The following is a 24291-nucleotide window of genomic DNA, read 5'->3' on the forward strand; positions in this document are numbered from 1 at the left end:
TCGCACGCATGTGATCGATCCCCCGGCATGGGAAGGAATGGACAAGGAGGGGGCAGCCGGGGAAACCGCCCATTTTCTGACATGGTGGTCCTCGGCCCACCACCGCTCTCGCTCTCGCTGCCCTGGGCCTCTGGTGAGGAGCTCTGGGCCGGCCATGGCTTCTCCAGCTCTCTCCGGTCTCTGGGGGTTGGTTGTCCTTCCCCTTCCTAGCAGCCTCTCCTTGGTCTAGTTAACTACCCTGGTAGGACTTTAACAGGCTTCATAGCTTCCTTTCTCAGGTAGCTTTCTGTCTCTCATCTACTGCCCTTTCCTCCCCCCTTTTTATTGAATTAAAGTCACATAATATAAAACCATTTAAAGTTGATCTTCATTTTATGTAAATGCAGTTCATTAACATATACTGTGTTACCAGTTTCACAGGCAGAGGTCAGTGACGCGTCAGTTGCACGCAGCACCCAGTGCCCACCCCACCCCCCAGTCACCCCAGCCCACACCCACCTCCCCTCCTGCAGCCCTCAGTTGGTTCCTAGGATTAAGAGTCTCGTAGGGTGTGTTTCCCTCTCTGATTTCACGCTATAAAGCCAACCATGTGAAAGTGCACAACCGGGTAGCATTTACACATCCACAGCGTTGAGCAACCCTCACCTCTGTCTGGCTTCAGAATGTTGTCATCACTCCAGAAGGAAGCCCCCTCCCCAAGAAGCCGGCAGTCCCCCTTCACCCCTTACCCCAGGCCTTGGCTGTCCCAAATCTGCCTTCTCTCTCTACGGATTTACCAATCCTAGAGATTTTATGCCAGCGGAATCCTATGATACATGATTTTTTGTGTCTGGTTCCTTTCCCTTAGCAGAATCGTACTCGTCGGCTCTTGCTGCCATAATAAACAATCATGGGGGCTTGAACAACAGAAGTTTATTTTCTCACGGTTCTGGAGGCTGGAAGTCCAAGATGAGGTTTGGTTTTTCCCGAGGCCTCTCTTTGGCCTGTAGGTGACTGGCCGTGTCCCCGTATGGTCTTTCCTCTGTGTGCACACATGCCTGAGTCTCTTTGTATGTCCACACTTCCTCTTCTCGCAGAGAAATTCGTCAAGCTGGGTGGGGGTCCATCCTCACCCCTTTTACCTTAATGCTTCCTTTGAAGACAGCGTCTCCAAATACAGAGGCATTCTGAGGTGCTAGGGGTTAGAGTTCAACATAGGGGTTTTGGGAGGACACAGCGCTGGTCCGTCATGGGGGTGTCGGGATTCTTCCGTGTTTCAGCATGCTTTGGTACTTCTGCCTTTTCGTGGCTGAAGAGTGTTCCATTGTCTGGATGGACCAGGTTTTGTTTATCCATCCATCTCTTGGTGGACACTTGGGCTTTTGGCTATTGTGAATGCTGCTGCTATGCCCACTGTCTCTTTACCCAAAGAGGTTCCCGGCTTTGGGGGACGGATGGGAGAAGAGGTAATATTGTCCCAGACGCTGGTGGCAGGTGGCTGAGTGCACATTCAGTGTCCAGCCTTCCGTATCAGGGCAGTGCTGGTGCCACCGTCCCCCTGAAGCTGGCACACGGGTGTCTGGAGACAGGCTGTGTTGTTGTGATCTTGCTGTGGACAGTGGCCACCTGTCGGGCTGTTTACATCTTTCGCCAGCTTAATCACTGTCCAGCTGGTCACGCACCATCCTTGGCAGCTCTGATCCACGATGATAGATGACTGATATCTGAGTAATAGTTTTCTTCCTGATGGAGAAAGAGCCTGAACTGCCAAGAACAATAATGTCAGGGGTTGTCCAGCTTATCCTCCTCGAACAGACCTATGTTCAAGGTATCCAGCGATGCGCTCCGAAAATCTTCCACCTTCTGAAAGCCACATGGTCTTTTTCTTAGCAAGGCGAGTTTTCTCCTGTTTCCTCCTCACCTGTGATTGGGGAGAGAGTGTCGTGAGGGTCACAGAAGACCCTTACACAGGAGACATCTGGGGTTAGTAGTAGCCATGGTTTGTCTCTACCCAGAGATATTACCTCAGTTAATCTGGATCTTCACAGACTTCTGGATGTTTTCTTCAATCTCTCTTTGTTTTGTAACTGTTGGCTATAAAATGTTGTCATTGGGAAACTACTGTGGCAAAAACAGAGCCTCAAGCGTTCCTGGGCATATCTCCATGCTGACAATGAAGAGAAGCAAGATGGCGCCAGTAGAGAGAAACGTGGCTGGTCCCTCAGCCATGCCCTCCCGGTGGCTGGCTCTGTGTGGGTCTGGTCCTCAGATTTTTCTCTTTAGAACTGGATTTTAGGGGCGCCTGGGTGGCTCAGTGGGTTAAGCCTCTGCTTTCGGCTCAGGTCATGATCTCAGGGTCCTGGGATCGAGCCCCAGCCCCGCATCAGGCTCTGCTTAGCAGGGAGCCTGCTTCCCCCTCTCTCTCTCTGCCTGCCTCTCTGCCTATTTGTGATCTCTCTCTCTCTTTGTCAAATGAATAAATAACAACAAAAAATCTTTAAAAAAAGGGTTAGACTTGGGTTTTAGCAGTGGATCCACAGATAGGTTTTGGGAGGCTGAGTTGCAAACCAAACTGGTAAGAGAATGCCGTGTCAATGAGGTTGCCCACCTGATACATTTCCAGCTGTGGGTTGGAAAGGTGCTCACCCGGGAGTTCCTGTGGGAGAAGACAAATGGTAATTCTGTGAGGGGAGGTAAGTGGTGGCTGTCTCTGTGAGAGAAGGTGAGTGGTGACTAGAAGGCTGCCGTGCATGGCGGCACAGAGACAGGAGAAAGACCTATGTTCTGCATTGGCTATTCTCGAAGAGCTAAGGCAGCCTGATACGTTGGTTTCTCAATGAATTGTCCATTAATTTATTCTCACTGCAGCTGACAACTTTTCTCGTGAGGTGAGGGCCCCTTCCTCCTTCATATAGCTCAGATACGGGTTCCAACATCCAGCTTTCTCTCTCCCACACTCTCCCTCTTGTTTTCAAGCCTTCGAGAGAAATTTTGCAGACTAAAGCTTTTCTGGTTCGCCCTCCTCTTTCAGTTTCACAAGGAAGGACATTATTTGGGGGAGATGTGGAGGAGGAATCGAGAGCCAAGTTGTTGGAAACACATCTCCATGCAGGGGCCTGTTTCTTGAGCTGTCATTCACTCCCTCCTTCTTATAAATCCAAATCAGAGGTTCTGGACCTTGTGATTATTTCAGGGTCCCAAGATCATTGCCTGCATGCTCTAACCTGTTCTTAACACAGCAACCAGAGGCCAGTCTTTAAACAAGTTCTCCTTCGGTCAATCCTGAGAGCCTACCATGGGTGTGCCTCTGTTCCAGACACTCGGGATGGCTACACCAGCGAGCATGAAAGTGTTCATGATTATGGTCTCCCTGTCCTAACGGGTCATCCGTTGCATTGCTCAGTCTTCGCATTGCCCTCCGGGGGCTTCCCAGCTTTCTCAGAAGAGGAACCAGCCTTCCGGATGGATCTAGAAGGTGCTACTTGACGGGGCGCCTTCTGCCTCCCTGTGCCACCCACCCTGGCTGTATCCCCAGTCAGGATCCCCCTCCGGACCCTTTGTTCCTATTTCCCTCTTCGGATGGCTCTTACTCCAGATGTCTGGAAAGGAGCGCGAAGATGGCTAACACACGGAATGTAGACGAACTTAACTTAATGTAAAAGTCGTTAACTAAAAATATATTCCCGGTGCTAGTTTCACCTGTTTGTTCTGACTACTAGAAAATCTCCAGCTAAGATCGTAGCTCCCATGGGATGGCACAGAGATGTCAGGCTGTTGACAACCTGGGCGAAGCAGCCATTCTGTAAAAATGTATTATTGACAGTAGAAACTTGAGATTTATCTAATGATTTGAGTGATGTTGGAGGTGTAGGAGTATTTCTTCTTTCCTTCTTTCCTTTTACTAATAAATTAGGACATGCTAAGACCTTTGGGAGGTACCCAAGAAGCCCAAGGCTTCCTTCACTTCTTTTTTCTTTTTTAATGTTGATGTAGTTTCCTTTCACAAAACCGTTCTTTCTTTTTAAAAATTTTAATTAAATTAATTAACCTATATTATTAGTTTCAGAGGTAGAGTTTAGTGACTCATCGGTGCCCATTCCATCACGGGCCCTCAGTGTCCATCACCCAGTGACCCCATCCCACCTAACTTCTAGGAACCTTATTTATTTCCTAGAGTTAAGAGTCTCTTATGGTTTATCTCCCTCTCTGTTTTCCTCTCATTTTATTTTTCCCTGCCTTCCCCTATGAACCTCTGTTTTGTTTATTAAATTCCATGAATGAGTGAAATCATATGCTAAATGTCTTCCCCTGACTGATTTATTTCACTTAACATAACACCCTCTGGTTCTCTCCAAGTCATTACAAATAGCAAGATTTCTTTTTTGTTGTTGTTGTTGATGTCTGACTAATATTCGGTTGTATATATTTACCATACCTTTATCCATCATTTGTCGATGGACATGTGGGCTCTTCCCATATTTCAGCTCTTGTGGACGTGGTGTCTATAAACATTGGGGAACACTGGGGTATTTGCTCTCCTGTGGTAGTGACCACAAGCCTTTCTTACATGTAAAGTGGAGGCTGTCCAGGTGTGCCCGCTGGAACAAAAAGATGCGTGAATCTCTGCCGTGCTGGCTTTGTTTTCATATGTCAAGTGGCACCTTCCACTGTAGGGTCTTATGAAAGTTTTTAGGTCTGAATCCCCACAGTAGTTTCTGAAGATGATTCTTCCATATCACAGCCAAATGTTAAGTGATTTTGGGACTGTTGTCAAAACCACTTGGATTCAAGATTTTGTCGTTGGCATTGTTATTGGGAAGGAAATTGCACATCCCACTTGGAAGGTTTCAATCCCTTTGAAACGGGAGAGGCTTGAAAGACTACGGGGCTCGTTGAAGATCTTTTTTTTTTAATCCTTGGCTCATTAGCTATGTGATTACAGGCAAGGAATTGAATATTTCTGAGCCTCAGTTTGGTTAACTATAAGGAACAGAGGGAGGAGTGAGTGTGTGTGTGTGTGTGTGTGTGTGTGTGTGTGCATGCGTGTGTGCGTGTGTGGGTGCACGCGTGCAGGGGGGACACTATGACATTCCAGAGCGACTTGGTAATTCTGGCAAGGACCAGATCTTACTTGCCCTTATCCTCGCTGGTGCATGGCTCTGGGTGATGATGACTTGTTGAATGTACGAAGAAATGAGAGACGCTGACTTTGTTTCGTGTGTCCTCTCAGAGTTGGAGAAAAACTAAAGAACTATGAGATGAACATGAAATTGCCTGACCTGCCCCCATTATGTGCGGACCTTTCCTCCCGTCCCCAAGGGACCTCCCCACAGCCTGCATTTACCTACCACCTCTCTCTTTGTTCCCTTCTTATTCTCAGGCATGGACATTGACCCCGCCGTTCTTAAGTTACGAACTCTTGGCGCGGGAGCTTTTTCTTTGTAATACTCAGCGTCAGGCTGGGCACCCGGTACGGTGATGACTGACCGCTGTGTGCCCACCCACTTCTCTCCCGCGGTGGGACCCAGGGTCCTGGAGATGCCGGCGCAGTTTGCTCCCTGCAGCAGCTGACACGCAGTCACTGCTGTGAGTATCTAATAAACGCCAGACCCCGGAGGATGGGCAGTGGGCTTCTCCTTGTGCTCCTTTCCCCTCAGGGAAAGACAGGATCAGCAGGGACCTTTGGAGCCCTCAACTGAACTCTGCGTGCACAACGGCGACAAGCTACAAACCCACTGATCATTCGCCCAAAGATCTATGCAAAGCCCAGAAGTAGGATCATTTCCCCCGATATTAAAACACAATTTGAGCTTGATTCCCTTTTTCCTGCAGGTACAGGATTCATGCAACATCCGTGTGTGTGTGTCATTTGCAAGAAGCAAAGATGGTAGGAACAGGTGCAAATCTCCACAGAGTTCCTGATGCCTCTCGGCTAGTTCCCTTCTCCCTCAGTGCCTCCCCCACATCGACACAATCTGTGTCTTCTTTGTTGTTGTTTTTTGCAGAATTTGAGGAAACTGAACTCTCACTGATTTTAAATATTTTGTTTTCTTAACACTTTTTATGTTGAAATACAAGAAGTTGTGACATAGTTCACAGCGTCCTGTGAACCTCTCACCCAGCTTCTCCACTGATGAAATTTTACGGGACTATCAGATATCGAAACCAGGAAATTAACATGGGTTTGATCCCATGAACTAGACTGTAGGATATCTGGTTTTTAGAAAGCACAAATATTTTGAAGCCACAAAATAACACTTTTAAAACACAAATAATTTTTGTCTTGGTATTGGATGAGGAGGTGGACGAGGAGTTTAAGATACTCTGAGAGCAGCAGCTGGGCTCGAGACTGGATAAGAAACACCAATGGGTAGTTTTAAGAGCCTGGTCTCCAGCTCAGGGGCATGCCCTAAGGAAAGGAAAGGTCTGGAGAAAGGAAAGTGGAGAAACATAGCCTGGGCGGAGGGAGATAGAAACCTGCTGTAGGGTTCAGTGGGACTTGGGGTGCCCACTTTGCATCTGTTCACATGGAGCCCGGCTGTGGCCACGGAGGAATGTTGTCCCAGCCCCATCACGAGACATGTAAGCCCCCTTGTTTGGAGACAAGTGTATGGCACTGGCAGGAACATAGCCATTTAAAAAAAAATATTTATTTATTTGAGAGAGAGAGAGAGAGAGCGTGAGAGAGAGGATGAGCATGAGAAGGGGGAGGGTCAGAGGGAAAAGCAGGCTCCCCGCCGAGCAGGGAGCCCGATGTGATGTGGGACTCCATCCCGGGACTCCAGGATCATGACCTGAGCCGAAGGCAGTTGCTTAACCTACTGAGCCACCCAGGTGTCCCGAAACATAGCAATTTTTAAAATAGACTCTATTTTTTGGAGCAGTTTTAGGTTCGCAGCAAAGTTGAGAGGAACGTGTAGCGCTGTCGTATGTCCCTGTCCCCACACGTGTGCAGCCGCCCACATTGTCCACACCACTCACCAGCGTGGAGCATTCTGACTAAGGATGACGTGCGCAGATGTGTCACCATCTCCTGAAGTCCCCAGTTTACCTCGGGGCTCACTCCTGGCGTTAGGCATTCTAGGGGTTTGGATAAATGACGCGTATCCAGCATTACGGTAGCCCCCAAAGTGGTTTCACAGCCCTGCACAACCGTGTTTCTCCTCTTAACCGTTTCTTCCCCCGACCCTTGGAGACCACTGATCATTTTACTCTCTCCAAAGCTGTGCCTGGTCCGGGATGTCACAGATTTGGAATCGTAAGTGGGGAGCCTTTTCGGATTAGCTTCTTTCACTCCATAACACACACACACAGGTCTCCATGTCTTTTCATGGCTTGACGGCTCATTTCTTTGTAGTGCTGAATGATAATCCCATGGTCTGGATGGACCCCTGTTTATTCAGCCATTCACCTCCCAGAGCACATCTTGGCTGCTTCCACTTTTTGGTGATTATGAACGGAGCTGCCCTAAACCTCCCTGTGCAGGTTTTGAGTTGTTTTTTCAACCCACCGAGGTGGCATCGTGTGGACATCTGTGTCCGTGTTCCCATTCATGTACGACTGACAAACATTAAAAAAAAAAAATCACCCTGTCTCTTGTTTTTGGATGGATGGTGAGGTAAGGGTTTATTTCAGTCTTTTGTTTGGTGTCTCACTTCACTCTCTCAGACATGGGATTGTTAAAGGAGCAAGTGACGACACCTCGTGTCTAATTAACAACTTCTGATGGCTCCCAGCCTGTCGCAGCTTGTGCTCGCATTCTCTCGCGGGGGAGCAGGTCGGTATGGCCTGGTTTGCAGTCTGGCTCGCTGGCCTAAGATCTTGGAAGTGGGGTTTGCCTTTTGCTGTTGTGTAGCCCCACTGGGGAGCAGGGGTGAAGGTTAGATGACGTTGGCCAGCAGTCATTTCCACCATCATTTTCTGAGTCTCCGCCGCGCTAGAGAATTCTCTATAGGCACCTGCACCAGACATTATTGCGCAAGAAGGTCTTTGTTCTTTTCCGTCCAATGGCTCAGCTGTTCTGGGTGACAAGGTCTGCAGCACAGAACGCTCTTCCCTTCACCAGACTCCACTCAGCACCCTGGGCTGAAACTGCGCCCATCACGAGTCCCCCCGGGGAACTGTCAGAGGTCTGTGTCCGGTCCGGGAACAGAGTTAATAACAGCAGTCTTGCCCTTTGACCTAGTTCTTTAACCTCTCTCATCTCTAAACTTCCCCTTCCTCAATGAGCACAAAGGGCTGACTCACTGGAAGGTTCCACATAGCCCTACTTGTGCCCCGACCGTGGAATCTCCCCCAGTACTTGGAGCTGTCCTGTCTGTGAAATATTGTTGTATTACAGAAAATTGTACGTCCTCTGCAGCCTTTTCTGAAGGACTGCATGTTTAATCACCAGGTGGGTGCCGGGGAGATGGTGGAGGATGGAGCCATTCGCAGAGCTGGGGAAGGAGTTCGGAGGATGTCCAAATGCGTAAACTCTGAACTAGTACATTCCTGGAGTTCGGTTGCAGTGGGTTGTTTATAAACAGTTTTGCAACGAGGCAGTTTTCTCCTCACAGGGACACTATCCTAATGTACTTGAGGGCTGCAAATGCCACACCCATTCTAGCTGTCCCCTTGCTTTATTGTCAAGAGTGAAGTCCTCCTTGAACGCCACCTTGTCTCACATTGTCTGCACTTAGACATCAGAATCTGGGGGCGGGGGGCAGTAAGTGAACTTCTGTTCGCCTGTTCCATTATCAAGTGCAGGTGGTGAGGAGGAAGAATTTTGTTTTTGCTCTGCAGCCATGGACACACGAGTGCAAGGCACTGTTGACACACAGGCAGGGCCAGAGAGGGGTCCGGTGGCATGTGCCAGTGCTTACCCAGGAACTTCCACTGCCTGGTGCCCTCAGAACTGGACCCTGCCAGACACATTATCTGGGTCAGGACATTAAAGGCGTGCCTCCGCTAGCAAGGACCCCACTCTCCCTGGGCTGACCCCACAGCTGTTCCCAAGCGTGGAGCTTGGAAGAGTGCCACCTCGTCCCCATGCCCTGCCTGTGTGTGCAAAACATCCGATGGGGTAGTAGCAGGCACACGGATTCTTCGGATTCTTCCGGAGGGAGACGAGTGTGCAAGCATGGAGGGGTGCGGCCGCAGGGGGCTTCCTCCTAAACCCCGGGAACCCCAGCCAGCAACTTTCCCCAGGGCTCCGGCGCTGGCTTGCTGCTGTTTTTCTCTTTGGAGCAGCCCACTCTTGTTTCCGGAGCGGAGTGGGCCTCTCCCTGGGGCGTTATAGGGTGTCATCTCTGGCATTTGCTCCCGCTGCAGAAAAACAAGTCCAGTGCAGTGCACTCGGGTTTCTGAACAGCTGCCCGAGCGCCGAAACCAGACAGTCAGCAAAGCTGTCAGGGAGAGCGGGACTCTGGGGAGGGCCGTCGCGGGGGGTGGGAGGGGTGCGTGCCCCAGCCCGGCGGGGACGGACGCGGGGGTTCGGGGTGGGGTCGGGGGTACCCACGCTGCGGGCTTCCTTGGGGCGCTCGTGGCCCCTGGGCCGGCTGGGGGTGCGGAGAGGGGGTGGGGAAGGCCCTGGCTGGGCGGGGGTGCCCCGAGTGGGGGTCCGGGACACCCGCCGGGTCGGCGACGCTAGGCACTCCCGGCCCCTGGGCGGGCTGGGGTGCGGGGAAGGGAGGGAGGACCCGGGAGGGAGGCCCAGGAGGGGCGGGGCGGGAGCAGCTGCGCCGGCCGCCAGGGAGCGGGCGCGGCCGGCGGAGCCATGCGGGACGTGAGAGACGTGTGGCAGGCTCTGCTCTGCGCAGACTGTTCTGCGGCGTGTGGGTTTCAGCGAGCGCCGCCTTCTTCCTTCCAATCACAGCGCAGTCTCAGGGGGAGGTATGCACCTCTGCAAGGCAGGGCCCCGCTTCTGTGCTGATGCGCGGCGTGCAGCAGCCACACGCATGGAAGACCACCGTGCCGGCGGCAGTTCCCGCTAAAAGCCCCCCGGATCCTCACAGGGTGGGCACTTGCCTGACCACGCGACTGTCCCGTGTCCCTAGCTGATGCAGGACCCCGAGGACCGTGGAGGAAGGAAACACATACACCCCCCACCCCCCAAAATGTCGAGGAAGAGATGTGAGCTGTGCTGGATAAATGTCATGAATTTTAGGGGTCTGCCCAATGAAAGTGCCACCTCCCAGTAGTCTTCCCAAGGCTTACAGTCGGGTAATGAATTGCAGGTCAGAAGAGGCTCTAGTTTTCCCTACTCTTCTGCTCAGAGGGATTAGGGTATATTGAAAATATTGTAAATGGTGATCACAAAGACCAAGACGACTCGGTCCATTAAAGTCCGGTCTCCGGGGCTTTCCTGTCCCCTTCTGGTGCCCAGCTCCTTGGGTCTCTCAGCATCGAGGCGGGGGCAGGGGAGGCAGGGAGACGACCAGGTTCCAGGTCTTAGGGCTGGGTGTTGGGGGAGCAGGGTTCCAAACAACTCAAGGTTTCCAAGGGACTTAGGAAAGTGGGTGCAGCGAGGAAGAAGGAGCAGGGAAGCCCCCTCCCGGCGGGTGGCAGGAGTCGTGGTGGGTGAGACTCAGGTATTATCAGGGAGCAGCTTCGGCAAGGGATGACCCAGAGACCTATGTCACACAGGCGCTCTTGTCATCCCCGTTCTGGCTTCCTCTCTAAGGTAGCAGAGACCCCCCACTCCCGAATCCCCCAAACTCTGTCCAACCTGTAGCTCTAAGCCCGGGTCTTCAACTTGACGGTGCCTAACGCGGATCGCGTGTTAAGAATGTGGAGTTTTTTTTGGGGGGGGGTGTCTCACTCCCAGAGAGGCCGAGTCAGCAGGATGCATTTTAACCAGCATCCAAGGTGATTTGGCTGCGGGGGTCCACGCACCACACTGGACGGCTCCGCTTCTTGTTTCCCAGCGCCGCTGAGGTCATTATTCTGGGAAGCTGGGCCAGTCATCTTCAGGGGAGGGAGGACGAAGCTCAGCGAGTGGGACTTTTCAGCCAGAGCTGAGTTGAGGGTGTCCTCACCGGGATGGCAGCAGCGGGGCGCGCTGCTGCGGCTGAGCTGCAGGGGGCGGCAGCAGGCCGGCTCCGGGCCACCCCCCACGTGGAAGAGGGCTGGATCCCGAAGAATGCGTCCCCGCCCCGAGGCTGACGTGCGAGCAGCTGCCGGTCGCGACTCTTAAAAGCCGGGGCGCGGCGCGCGGCAGCCTAGCAGAGCTGGAGAGGCGGCGAGCCGGAGGGGAGGGCCTCGCTCGAGCCGGCACCCGGGGACCGCGGCTGTCACGGCGCTCCGAGCATCCCGGTGGCTTCCCGAGTAGACGCGCCCGGCCGTGCGGCAGCTGCGGGCACAGCCCTCACCCCCTGCCCTGTCGCCGCGCCCGTGGAGCCCCACGCCCCGGGCGGGCGTTCGTGATTTAGCACAAAGCACGTTCCCAAAAAGCGCACGGGAGAGCTTCCGCGCCGCGCTCCCGCGCACGCAGCCCCCTTCCCCTTTGTTTCGGGGGTCGACAGGCTGCTCTCCTCCCCAAGTCTGAACTGTTCGCGGGGGGCGGAGGGCCGCCGAGTCTAGGCTGTGAAGATGCCCTTGGAGCTGACTCAGAGCCGAGTGCAGAAGATCTGGATCCCCGTCGACCACCGCCCCTCGCTGCCCAGATGTGAGTGCAGATTCGCGCGGGGGGCCGGGCGGCAGGGGAGCGGCGCGCCGCGTGGAGAGCCCGGCCATTGTGTGGCAGGCGCTGGCGGGGCGCTGTAGTGCCGACTGCGCTCCTCCGGCGCGCTCGTGCCGGGCCGGGCGCCGCCCTCCTCGGCTGTCCGCGCCCGGCCCCCCTCGGCTGTCCCCGCCGGCCGGGGCCGGGCGCTTCCCGCTCCTCCCCGCGGGCGGGCGGGTCCCGTCGCTGCGGCCGCGGGGCGGGGACGGCGCGGGCTGGGGCGCGGGCGCTGTGCCTCCCCCGGCTGGCGTCGGGGGCGCTGTGGCCCGGCCCGCCGCTCAGCCGTGCACCGCTCGGCCTGCGCCGGGAGCGCGGGGGCCCTCGGAAACTCCGAGCGCGCCCCGGCCTCAGCTCCGGAGCGCGGGGGGCCGGCGCGCGGAACCAGGCGGGGAGCCTTTGCTGCGGGGACGCTTGGCCAGGGACGCCCCCACCCCCACCCCGGGCGGTCCCCCAGCCCGGCCGACTCCTGCCGAAGGACGCGGGGGTCTTTCCCCCCACCCTTTCCCTGCCTTCGCTACCTCCGCTGCACTCCGCCTTCCTCCCTCCCTCCTCGACACCTCTCTCCCGCTTTCCATCCGTCTGTCCCTTCTCTGTATTTCCATCTCCTGTTTCTCTCTTCTGCGTATCTTTATTCCCCACTTCTCTTTCTATTTCTGTCTGCTCCCGCTCTGTCTCCTCGCTTTCTCCTTTTTCTTCAGTGTATTTTCTTTCTCTTTTTCCTCGGTCTCTCTCCCGGCTTCCCCGTCCAGTTCCTGCTGGCGGGGGGGGGGGGGGGGGGGGGGGGGGGGGGGGGGGGCGAGAAGAGGGCTGCTGGGAACAGAGCCTGTGCTCCTGGGTTTGGGAGGATCCCTGGATCAGAGACCGCACATTCGGCAGCATTTTGCACGTGCGCGAGCGCACATGCACACACGCACACAATCCACCGTGCTGTGCTTGGAATTTGCTGGCGGTTCCCCTTCCTGCCCTGTCATTGTGGCGCATGCTTTGGAAAGGTTTACCTTTTACCGTGGGCTCTTTCCCTAAGCTGCGGAGAGAGGCACCTATTAGAAGGGCGGTCCCAGGGATTCCAAGGCAACATCTGCTGTGGAGGGTGCATAGGGTCAGTCCGGTGCTGGGTGTTCTGCTTCAGACAGGGTCAGGTTTCCTGAAAGGGAAACATGGGATCCTGTGGGCAGATCCTCAGAGTGCTTCTAGGCAGTGACGGCTCCTGAGTGCCAGCCGCCTGCTGGCCTCTACTGCTGCCACGTTTCCCAGGGGATGGTCACTGAGACCATGGTGAAATCTTGCCACCTCAGGTTTTGCCCAGGTCTGAATCACCAACACCCCCTCCCGCCCCAGACAGGAGGCGGGGAGAGCTGGCTCTGGGGTGCTTCTAGGTCATCCTGGTGATGGGGACCTGGCATGGTGCTCCCGACACTGGGGGCTGCTTCTCCACCAGCTTATCCCCTCTGCTGGACCTGGGCCACAGAAGCCTTAAGAACTGGTTTCTTTGTGAGGTAGCCAAGGACGGGGGCTTCGCAGGTCTGTTTCTGGCACCCAGCCCTTTCAGATAAACTCTCAACTAGCTTTCTATGCTGGGGCTGACCACAGGATTCCCCAATCGATAGTGGGGAATACGGCGCCCTAAATAGGGAGGGAGAGGTGACCATGGAAAGACGCAGAAAAAACCCCACCCTTTTGGACGTTTGAATAAAACCGGTATTTCTGGAGCCCTTTGTAAACTGCAATTGGCCAGACAAATACAGGTGGGTTCTCTATGTACACACGTGTTTGTAGGTAAGTGTGTACATATGTGAACACATTCAGTCGTTCCCCGAGGTTTGGGGGGGGGGTGTGAAGTTCCGAGATTGGCTAGGGTTCTCTCAGTTGTGAGAATCGGGGAGACAAGTGTGCAACTATGCTTGCTTCCTCCGGAGTCCAGAGACACATCCATTAGATGCTACCAGTCTGCACGTCTCACACGCAGATGAGAGATTTGCCTAAAATCCCTGTGAGAACCATTAGAGCCTGGTTTGTGCCTGGGGTGGGGAGAGGGGTGTGGGGGCTAAAGCTCGTGGATTAAGTCTCTTGTCCCCGCCCCCTCCTGGAATCCCTGTGTGTGGTTCTGGGGTGTAGTCTCAGACACAGTCTTCCTTATAAAATCTCTGAAGCCTGGGTATTTATTATATGACCTTATTTCATATCGTATCATCGGGGTGTCTTTCTGGGTCGATAAAAATCACATTTGTCTCTCAGCAGAATGGGGAAAAGGGGGTATTTGCTTTCGGAGCATCTTTCCTGCTTCCCTTCGCTCCCCCATCACCTTCCTCCCCTTCTGTAATGGTATTTGAAAACTTGGGTGGGTTTTCTTCTAAACCTGTTAACCGTCTTTCTAAGGGGTGTCCTCCTTGAGGGTCGGTGGCAAACTCCTCAGTAGAAAGATAGCATGGTGAACATTACTGTTCGTGTACAGAGAACAGACAACAGAAAGTTCCAGATGGGCTCGTTTGACGATGTTTCTGTGTCTAAAGCACGTCCGTTGGGTGTCTTGTTGCTGCACCCGTGTGGTGATAAGTCCTTCTGACTGAGCCTGCAGTTTCCTTCCATTGCAAGCCGTGCCAGGACTTACTGACCAGGAAGCCGTGCCAGGACTTACTGACCAGGAAGCACCTGACCAGGAAGTAAGCGACAGGCGGGCAAGGGCGAGCAGTGCGTTTAGGACCTTGTAGTTCACCTTGTCCTCCTCCCAAGAACCTTTATGAGGCATCCCTCCATTTCATGGGCAAGGAGACTAAGACACGGAGAGCCCTAGGAGCTTGGCCAAGGTCCGAGGCAGGGCTGGGGCCCTGCCTCGAACACTGTTCATTTGACTCCGTGCTCTGTTCTCTCAGCCACTCTACAGCTTGCCTCCCAAGGTTGTCCGATGATTCACTAAAATGCCCAGTGCCGCCCCATTCTTGGCAGAGGCTGTGTCAGATTAGGAGGGCCGTTCAGTGGCCGAGGCTTAGTTAGGCGCGAGTTACAGCGTGCATGCAAAGTACTGGATGCTTTGGTATCCAGCAGTGGGACAGAAGAGCTTTCTGGGCCTGCCTTCTCTTACCCCAGGGCCAAGCGCATGAAACCCTCCCAGCGAGCCCTTCTCAGGTGGGGGGCTCACAGCAGGTGTTCGCGAACAGTGTTCGCTTTGCTCCTGCAAACCTTCCTGTAGACACAGGGTGGGGAGGACTCCCAGCGGGACCGCCTGGAAATAGACCCTGGCCGCACCCACAGCTTGCCCGCCGTCTGAAACACCCCTTCCATTCGTTTTCCTGGAGCTTTGCACCGAAGCCCGATGACCTGCTTGCAGAAAAGAGCACCAGTGACTCGGCATCTCTGATGGTTGGCATTTTGGTGGGGTGCCTTTGGGTGGAAGGAGGTAGGGGAGCAACAGCCAAGTGTCTTCCACCGGTTTCTTTTCTGAGCGTGGGCTGTGGGTGTCGGTGTGGTGGGTGAGGACAGCTGTTGAGTGCCTGCTGGTGTCCGTGCGTTACACGCTCTCCGAGAGGTGAGTCACTTAATCTGGGGAGCAGGGCCAGAACCGGAGCCCTCGGATGCAGCCTCTGTGCAGGGTCAGGGGGTTTCTCCTGGCCCATCTAGCTGACCATTTTTAGGACTGACCCCGCAGGTCACCTCATAGGCTGGTGTTCGCTCACTGCCCTCGGCAGCTGGCCCCCGGGTTGTCATTTGCTTTGCTGTATCTACTGGCTAGTGTGCGTTACGGGCCGGGACAGCGGTGTGACTGGCTGTGGACAGTCAGCCCTCAGGGCAGGTGCTCCTCAGGGACGCAGACTCTGGCTGCCCAGTCCAGACTCACCCCCTGGCCACGTCCAGCCCCAGCGCCAGTGCTCCTCTCTCCAAAATGACTCTGCATTTATGTGCTCATACTCCGTCTCTTCCCCACCCCGGACCAGGTGCTCGTCCACACAGGGACTGTGGCCACATAATGCTTGGAGCTCGCGGGGCACCTGGCATGTGCGTCCGTTGGGTGAATGAGTGAATGCAGTGACAGGAGTAGAGCGTGAGCTCCCGGAACTTGGGGGCTTTCTGCGAGCTCTTGCTCAGGTGTCAGCCTTAACCCTGGATGAGGCTTTTAGGCCAGGCTCCGTCCCCCTCCCCCCATAAACCACAGTCAGGGGGTTTACAGTCTGTGAACCCAGCCGTCTTTTACCCTTTAACGCAGTGAACATATGTGTATCCCCTTAAACATGCTGATGTGGACATCCGAATACATCGGAGTATAAAAACGCTGGGGGGGCGTGGTCGCAAAGAAGTTACAGTGTTACACATGTGCATAAGATGAAATGAAACACATAGGAACTTTTGGGAAAACTCCGTGTTAATGCTGTTGGGGGAGAGGAGGAGAGAGCAGAGCGTCAGGGAGTGTGGTAGGAGAGGTAGAGGGAGGCATTCTTCTTCCGTGGGTTAATAAAGGTCTGCAGAGAAGAAGAAACCGAGGGCCTGGGGGGAACTGAGGCAGGGGCAGGCGACGAGAGCATGAAGGCATTTGAGATCACCTGTGGGTTTAAAAAAAGAGCAGGGAGGGAAGAGAGTAAGACTCACAGGTTTAGTCGAAAGGTTTCCTTGCTCTGAGACCCTGGAGTGCCAGGAGGGAGGCATGGCTGCGGCCCCTCTCGCAGTTTTGCTGAATCTTGTACGAGAAGCCAAAGGAATAGGGGGGATGGCTTCTGCTTTGCCGAGTAAAAGAGAGATGACTTACTTGCGTTTGAGATTTAACTTGAATCCTTGGCTTAAGATCTTTACTCTGCCATGTCCGTATGGCTTTTTTCCTCCTAAAGGATGGAGGGATTTGTGCCTCTGACGACTTGATAGTAGAACTAATCCCCTATTTGATAAATCAGTCCGCCTCTGTCTCCACTTACTTGGCATGAGTCCATCACGAGTATGAGTATCCCGTGCACGTGCACAGCTGGGGGTGGCGAGAGGGAGGGAGAGGGAGAGAGTGCGCGTCCGCTGGTCCCCGCCTGTCCGGATACTCTTGGGAGCAGTGGCATGGTGGAGACCTCGGATACGAGAGAGGAGAGCCGGGGTGGGCTTGGGTGAAGGATTAGTAGATCGAATGTTGTTTTCGGGCCTAAGGGAGCTGACTTTTCTCGTGAGTCACCTGCAGCTGTCACAGCGCAAACAGCAGGGTCTGTCTTGTGTCCCTCCTGGTTTTCGGGAAGGCCATCACCTTTCTCTTCCTGCTCCTTGGACTCCAGAAAGCCCACGGGCGCTCCCTTGCTCCATTTGTGTGCTCATCCTGGCCTGTTGTCTGCAGCCCCTGGGAGCTGGGGAATCCCAGTCAAGGGTGTTTGTGGCTCCGGAACGTCTCCTGGCTTCTGATGGCCTTTCTTCCTCGTCACTCTGCATGGAGAAGGTCGCCGATGGTCTACCCCATGAAAGCAGCAGCCCCCTCCGTGCCCACAGCCCACGGGTCCAGGGAGCAGCTCCTAGAAGGACATGGTGACTGTTGGCACTTGTGATCTCAGCTTGGTCACAGGCTGAGCATGGGACCGTGCTGGGGCGTCCAGATTGGGGGTGTGTGTGCCCTCCTCAAGCCTGTGCCTGTCGGTGGCCTGGTGGCTCTCCTTCCTTCGCCATCTGGCACTTGCCTGCTTAGAAATTCTGAGACAAGGCCCCTGTCTCAACCTGACTTCTGCCTAGATTTATGGTTTCGTCTCAGGAGCTTTGCCTGCATCCATGTGGCCAGTGTCCGGGAAGCAATGGCACGTAGCTGACCGGGAGAGCTAGCCTGACTGTGGCCGCCGGCAAGCCCGGGCAGGGTTGCTGGGCTGGGTGGGGGTGCGCAGGTGGCCGGTCTCCTGCTCCCAGCAGGTGTGGCCGCTGGCACTCTGTCATCAGGATACTGGAGTCCCCTTAGAGTCTCAAGGGAAGACACCCCCCAAGGAAATACTACCCCTTAAATGTCCAGAACAGGGTTCTTTGGGTTCCTTTCTTAAAACCCAGGGGAAACCTCTCTCCCTGGTGTTTTATCTCGTATTGAAACACCACCGCTACTGTTAACCTCACCCTCACTGGTGTTGGTGGGGGGGGGGGTTCCTTCCTTATGCTCCCCCACAAAGTGCTTTCTGCTGTGGGGTTCATAATGGGGTTCCTGGCTGGGTTTAGGGCCCTCGGGGATCGGGCTGGTATCTGGGCTTGGGACAGCCCTTGCCACCCATGACCTGAAAGCAAGATGGAGACATGTAACTGGGTGGGTGTGGGGGGTCCTGTGGTCAACAGGGGACGGTCTCAGCCCCGCTAGACTGTCAGACACCCAGGGCTTTGAGGCGGGAATGAAATCACAGTTTCTGCAGAATTTGCCAGTTCGCTGTGGGGCGCGGGATTCTGTTCACCTGCGTGCACTGCTCCGCAGCTCACCCCCTTCTGTGCTCCCCACAGCCTGTGGGCCGAAGCTGACCAACTCCCCCACCGTGATCGTCATGGTGGGCCTCCCAGCCCGCGGGAAGACCTACATCTCCAAGAAGCTGACTCGCTACCTCAACTGGATCGGCGTGCCCACGAAAGGTGAGGCCATGGGCCCGGGCCGTGGTCACATGGATTTCTGCCGTCTTGCTCACCGACCCCTGACACCGGGAAAAAGTGGCTGCTGGGACCTTGCAGGGCCACTGTGGGGCTGTCTCCAGTGGTTGTGAGTCCCTTTCTGGCTGTGTCACTCGCCACGTTGTATCTGTTCCCTGACTTTGTGTTGGGATGTTCCTCCCCGATGCTCTCTCGTCCCCCCCTGCCCTGCCAGCTGCCCAGCTCGGCTCTCCCCTCCTTCGGGAAGCCTTCTCTGGCCACAGAGTCTGTGGGGATCCGTGCCTCTCAAGTTCCAATAGCACTTCGTTGTGACAGTCTTCCGTGACTGTCATGGGCTCTATGCCTTGTGCTCTAGGCTGTTGGTTACCTTTTTTTGACTGGTCTTTCCAACAACACGGCAAGGGTCATGGGGTTGGCCGAACTCATTCTGGCATCTGCTGTCCCCCACAGTGCCCAGTGCCATGTGTCCTCAGTGAGTGCCTGCCAGTGCTCTGTGCTTCTGCTGGGCGTGGGTGCTGGGTTAGCAGGAGAATAGCCGACCTGGACCCTGCAGGCAGCGTGAGACCCCATGCTCTGCTGGGGACTGGGCGCAGAAATCCTTGCCCTGTCGCCCCTTTGCACAGTCTTGTGAAGCTGGACCGCCCCAGGGTGGTGGGAGACCAGCTCTGGGAAGGCGGGCCACCCTGAGCAGCCCTGGGTCTGGGGAGGCTGGGCTGCCTTCCCGACTCTCGGCCCTGCCAGTCGGGGTCTGCTGTCCGGTGTCCCTGTCCTAGTGCCGTCGTGCTCAGGTTGGCTTTGGTGTGTTGGCGGGTTGCCTATTTTCGAGAGGGCTCCTGATTGTGTGTGTGGCTCCCTCATCCCTGGGGCTCAGCGGAGGGTCCTTGTGTCTGCCTCTGCAGTGTTCAACGTTGGCGAGTACCGCCGGGAGGCCGTGAAGCAGTACAGCTCTTACAGCTTCTTCCGTCCTGACAACGAGGAAGCCATGAAAGTGCGCAAGTAAGGCCTGGTGGCCGCGGGGGCCGGGACATGGGTCTGCGCTGCTCCCCGAGGGCAGGCTCAGCAAGAGAGAGGGGACGCGGGTGGGGGAGGAGGTCCGGGCCCACCTCCGCGAGCCAATTGGGATGGGCCTCGGCCTCTGTGGGCCTCCGGCTTGCTCTGCTCCCGGGGGTCCAGTTCAGTGGGCGGCGGTCAGAGATCAGCGGCCGTGTGGCCCTGAGAGCGGGGCTGTGGGGCCGTGGCTGGCAGCTCAGTGACAGAGTGGCTGGTCACTCCGTTCCTTATGATGATGGGGGGCCGCTTGCGCCTCCCCCGCGGGCCGGGCTGGTCTGAGGCAGGTGCTCTCTCTCTCTCTCTCTCTCTGTGCTGCAGGCAGTGCGCGCTCGCTGCCTTGAGGGACGTCAAAAGTTACCTGACCAAGGAGGGGGGCCAGATTGCGGTGAGTCCGGGGAATTGCCAGCTCGGTCTCTTGCGCCGTAGCCGGATGGTGCCCTGGAGGGAGGGAGGTGTAGACACAGGCCAGAGCAGTGCCCAGAGCCACTGCAGGGACCCCTCCAGCAGGGACAGGGGCCCTCAGCATGAGAGTTTGGGAAGCGGGTGGCTGGAGTGGCACAGGGACCCAGGAAGGTAGTGAACTGGGTGCAGACTCTTGTTTCTCCCCATCAGGTTTTCGATGCCACCAATACTACCAGAGAGAGGAGACACATGATCCTTCATTTTGCCAAAGAAAATGATTTCAAGGTGAGCCAGACTCCTTGCCTTGCTCCGGAGTACGTAGGAGCAGGGAGAGCACGCGCCTCGGGGACGGGCTGATTCCTGTGTCCGGGGCCCTGGTTCTTTACTCCCACTGCCCTTGCCCTGCTGCCTGCAGGTTGGCTCTCACTGGGGGGCTCTGAGGGGTTCCTCTGGGAAGCGGGGAGCGTGACGGACTCGGGGTTGAGCAAGTGGTTCCTTTTATGTGTCTGGGTGTTGATAAGTGGGGTCCTTCCTCCTCGGATGTGGGGACATCCGAGTGACACCAAAGTCCGCCCTTCGTGTTAATCACATTTGTTGTTTCCTAACTTCTCGCTTTGCTTCTTTCCAGGTGTTTTTCATCGAGTCTGTGTGCGACGACCCTATGGTTGTAGCCTCCAACATCATGGTAAGAGCGTGTAGGACCCCCGTCTAGGGCAGCAGAGAGAGGAAAGTGGGGACCAGGGTCCAGAGCAATAACCAGACGCTGAGAATGGAGGGCTCTCGCAGCTCGTTGGTGTTGTGTGAGAGGTGGGGTCCAGGGAGGCAGGAAGTGGTATTTAACTTAGAAGCGTGTTCTCTGATCTGGATTGGCTTTATCTGGGCTTCCTGCAGACCGTTGCCAGAAAGCAGTCTTTGTGGGACGTAAGAGATGAAGCAGGGGACTGAGCACAGTTTCTGTGAGTGGCAGTAGCTTGGCAGCCTGGCGGGGGAGGGGGGGGGGGGGGACAGGGCTTCTTAGGACAAAGGGCAGCTTACCCCTCCAGATGGGGAAGGAGGCAGTGGGCTGGAGTCTTTAGCTGTTACGGTCCTTAGTAAGAATGACCAAGTAAAACTCCATAGGACGCGGCCCCCTTCAAAGGCAGAGCCACCAGCTGTGGGAAGAATGGAGGCAGTAAAAGTCTTCCCGCTTCTGTATCTGTGACATTCCCTTCTCTCCCGGTGCCGAGGGGGAGGTTTGCCCAGATCAGCTGAGGGTAATTGGCAGCTTAATTTGATCAATTCTTAAATTCTGCCGCTTGAGAGCAATACATCCTAAATGGAAACAGTTACCACAAGGACTTTACCACAGGTCACCTTCCCAAGGAGACAGTTTTCTCTCCAGCTTAAATACAGGAGAATCTGGCGTGTTTCTAATGAAAAGCAGGGCTGATGCTTGTGCAGGGGATGCTCTGGTTGGCTGTACGCAGAGTGGCTGGAGAGTCACTGGCTTCTGGCACCGGAACTCTTCTCCAAGGCAGTGGGAATACTTACGAGTGTTTCTAGGAAATGAGTTTATGTTTCAGAAAGGGCTCTTCAGACTGTGGACAGTCTGTCGGGATTAGTTCAGCGTGTCCAAAGGAGGAGGTGCAAAATTATGGGGACGTAGTACAGAAGTTGCTGTGATCTGAACAAAGGGTTTTGCTGTGTTTCTTGGGTTTGGTTCTGCTATTCCGCTTGGTAGCGAGGCCTCGGGCAGGTACATAACTAAATTTTCTGCAGCGAGTGTCCCCACGTGCTCCACGGTGAGCTCGCTGCTTACCTTGTGCTCCACTGAGACACCTGTCATTTGCCGCATTTCAGAAACCCAGGGCTCTGCTTCAGCCCTGGAGCAGGGCTTAGGCCCTTCCATGGCACTCTCTGCGGTGGCCGTGCTAGGGGGAAAGGGATTTGGGAACTTAGATAGTTTTTCACTGTGGTAAAATATCCAGAAGACCAAACTGGCCGTCTGACCCGTGCAAGTGTGCCAGCGTGTGGGCATTCGGCATGCTCACATCTCCGTTGCCACGGTCACCCTGCCTCCCCTCCCCACCAGCTCCTGATGGGCAGAATGTTTCATCTTCCCAGACCGAGACTCTGCACCGTGAAGCACTAGTCCCCCACTGAACTTGGGTTTTTGAAGAGTGCCAGCCTCTCTTGTGGCAGTGCTAGACGTTGTAGGGGAAAAGAACACCTGCGTTAACAAATTCTGAGTTTCCCTCCAATCTGTCCCGTTGCTCAGACCTGTCACTTATCGGAGATGGTGTGTCTGAGGGTCATTTTTGCTTCACTTCTTTCCCAGGAGAGCAAGCCTTTGAAAGGATGGGGTGTGTGGTCCAATTGGAGAAGCCTAACTGGGGACCAGTTACAAGCCTGTGGTGCCCCACATGGGTGGTTGCTCACCAGCAATCTGCTTTTGGTGTGGGTAACGCCTCCGGTGCTTATCCGGAACTGGAATTGAGGGTCGGCAGTCTGGTGGGCACCTGGCTACTGGGTCGATCCCGAAGCGTGCCCCATTCAGATGTGTTCCTTAGAATCCTTGTGGATTTCCTGTCTCCATCCTTCTGGGGAGCAATCCTCTGTCTCCCGTGGGTGCTTCCCAGTGTAATCATTGGGCTCTGACTCAACCCCTGGTGTTATTTCTTTTTTTCCTCTTAAATGCCGGGTACGGTCATCATTATTCTGAGCTGCTCTGTACTTTCCCGGTTTGCAAGCCTCAAATCCTGCTTCGTCTAAGCAGAAAGCCTTCACAGCATGATTCATCAGCTGCCTCTTTGTGGTGTTACAGGAGGTTAAAATTTCCAGCCCGGATTACAAAGATTGCAACTCAGCGGAAGCTATGGACGACTTCATGAAGCGAATCAGTTGCTATGAAGCCAGCTATCAGCCCCTCGACCCGGACAAATATGATCGGTAATTCCTAAGACATGACCGTTTCTGAGTCCCCGGCTTGAGTGATTTCTTGCCGTCCCCACAAAGTGCTTGCTCCTGGATACTTTCATCAGCTCTTTTAAAACCTCTTTTAAAAAAAAATCCTTGGGTGCCTGGGTGGCTCAGTGGGTTAAGCATTTGCTTAACTCAGTTCAGGTCATGACCCCGCGGTCATAGGATCCAGTCCGCAGCCGGTTCCCCGCTCAGGAGGGAGTCTGCTTCCCCCCCCCCCCCGCTCTGCCCCCTGCCCCCTGCTCATTCTCTCTCTCTCTCTAATAAATAAATGAAATGTTTTTTAAAATAATATAGAAATTCTCGATTGCGTGTCCGGAGTCAGTGTTTCAGGCGCTCACTGTGTCCAGGTGTGGAAGGTGTATGTCGAGCCCAGTCCTGCTCCTGTGCCTTTGCTGTGTCCTTTCTGTTCTGTTCTGTCGCTTGGCTGGCCCCCTCTTCTGGGAGGCAGGGGCCCCGTGACCGCGCGTGCGGGCCGGTTCTGTGTCCCAGACAGCAGACGCCACGTGGGCCCTCACCGAGCTCACAGCCGGGCATGGGGGTTCTCCGGGGCTGAGTCTCCGCGATGGCCGGGGTCGGCAGGGCGGGGCTGCGCCGTCCGGGGACCGCGGGTCAGCGCCGTGCCTTCCCCTGCAGGGACCTGTCCCTGATCAAGGTGATCGACGTGGGCCGGCGGTTCCTGGTGAACAGGGTCCAGGACCACATCCAGAGCCGCATCGTGTACTACCTGATGAACATCCACGTGCAGCCCCGCGCCATCTACCTGTGTCGGCACGGCGAGAGCGAGCACAACCTCCAGGGGAAGATCGGAGGGGACTCGGGCCTGTCCAGCCGGGGCAGGAAGGTAGGGCAGCGGGGGCAGGGCGCGCTGCGGAGGGACCGGTGGGAGTCGCGTGCGCATGTGCGCCTCTGGGGGGGCCGGGGCGGGGATCCCGGGTCCTCGGGGAGGGCGAGCCTGCGGGGTGGGCGGGGGGCTGCTCGTCGGTGGCTCCCGGGCTCGTCCCCGCTGTTCTGATGGCAGCAGAGCCATGTCCCTGTTGTGGAGTGGGACTTGTGGGGGGGGGGGGGGGGGGCAGGAGCCTGAGTCCAGCCCGGGTCCCCCTGTCCCGCGCCCTCTCAGTTCGCGAACGCCCTCAGCAAGTTCGTGGAGGAGCAGAACCTGAAGGACCTCAGGGTGTGGACCAGCCAGCTGAAGAGCACCATCCAGACGGCCGAGGCGCTGCGCCTGCCCTACGAGCAGTGGAAGGCGCTCAATGAGATCGACGCTGTGAGCGCCGGGACCCCTCGGCCGTGGGGTGGGGGAGGTGGGGCGCAGGTGCTGGGGGCACGGGCGGGGGGGGCAGGGCGGTCTCCTCCCGCCGGGCGCCCGCAGTCAGACCCTGGCAGACGCGCACGTGCTGCTGTGCGGAGCGGGGGGTGCCTCGCCGTGACCTCTGCGTGTCCCCCCAGGGCGTCTGTGAGGAGATGACGTACGAGGAGATCAAGGACACCTACCCCGAGGAGTACGCGCTGCGGGAACAGGACAAGTACTACTACCGCTACCCCACGGGGGAGGTACGTGCACCTGCTCCCCACTGGCCCAGGGCGGGTGCGGGGGCCCAGGCGGCCGCCCCCCAGGTGACCCGGCGCAGCGGCCGTGA

General features: G+C 55.8%; 1 protein-coding gene across 8 annotated transcripts in view; it reads left to right on the forward strand.

Moving 5' to 3' along the window:
• Window positions 1-24291, forward strand: part of PFKFB3 (6-phosphofructo-2-kinase/fructose-2,6-biphosphatase 3) — a 74016-nt gene that overhangs the window by 37419 nt on the left and 12306 nt on the right. For 2 of the 8 annotated variants that reach the window (XM_059404041.1, XM_059404040.1), the window contains exons 2-10: window positions 18101-18226; window positions 19141-19237; window positions 19610-19676; window positions 19904-19978; window positions 20322-20378; window positions 22497-22621; window positions 23288-23495; window positions 23772-23918; window positions 24101-24205. In XM_059404041.1, coding sequence (XP_059260024.1) covers window positions 18101-18226; window positions 19141-19237; window positions 19610-19676; window positions 19904-19978; window positions 20322-20378; window positions 22497-22621; window positions 23288-23495; window positions 23772-23918; window positions 24101-24205 — 1007 coding nt within the window. Of the gene's footprint in view, window positions 1-11165; window positions 11627-16695; window positions 17162-18100; window positions 18227-19140; window positions 19238-19609; window positions 19677-19903; window positions 19979-20321; window positions 20379-22496; window positions 22622-23287; window positions 23496-23771; window positions 23919-24100; window positions 24206-24291 lie in introns of those variants that run through there. The other 6 variants (XM_059404038.1, XM_059404039.1, XM_059404033.1 and 3 more) reach the window with 6 other exon arrangements.

Source organism: Mustela nigripes, chromosome 6 (genome assembly GCF_022355385.1).
Source record: "Mustela nigripes isolate SB6536 chromosome 6, MUSNIG.SB6536, whole genome shotgun sequence".
In the NCBI taxonomy this organism is placed as follows: domain Eukaryota; kingdom Metazoa; phylum Chordata; class Mammalia; order Carnivora; family Mustelidae; genus Mustela; species Mustela nigripes.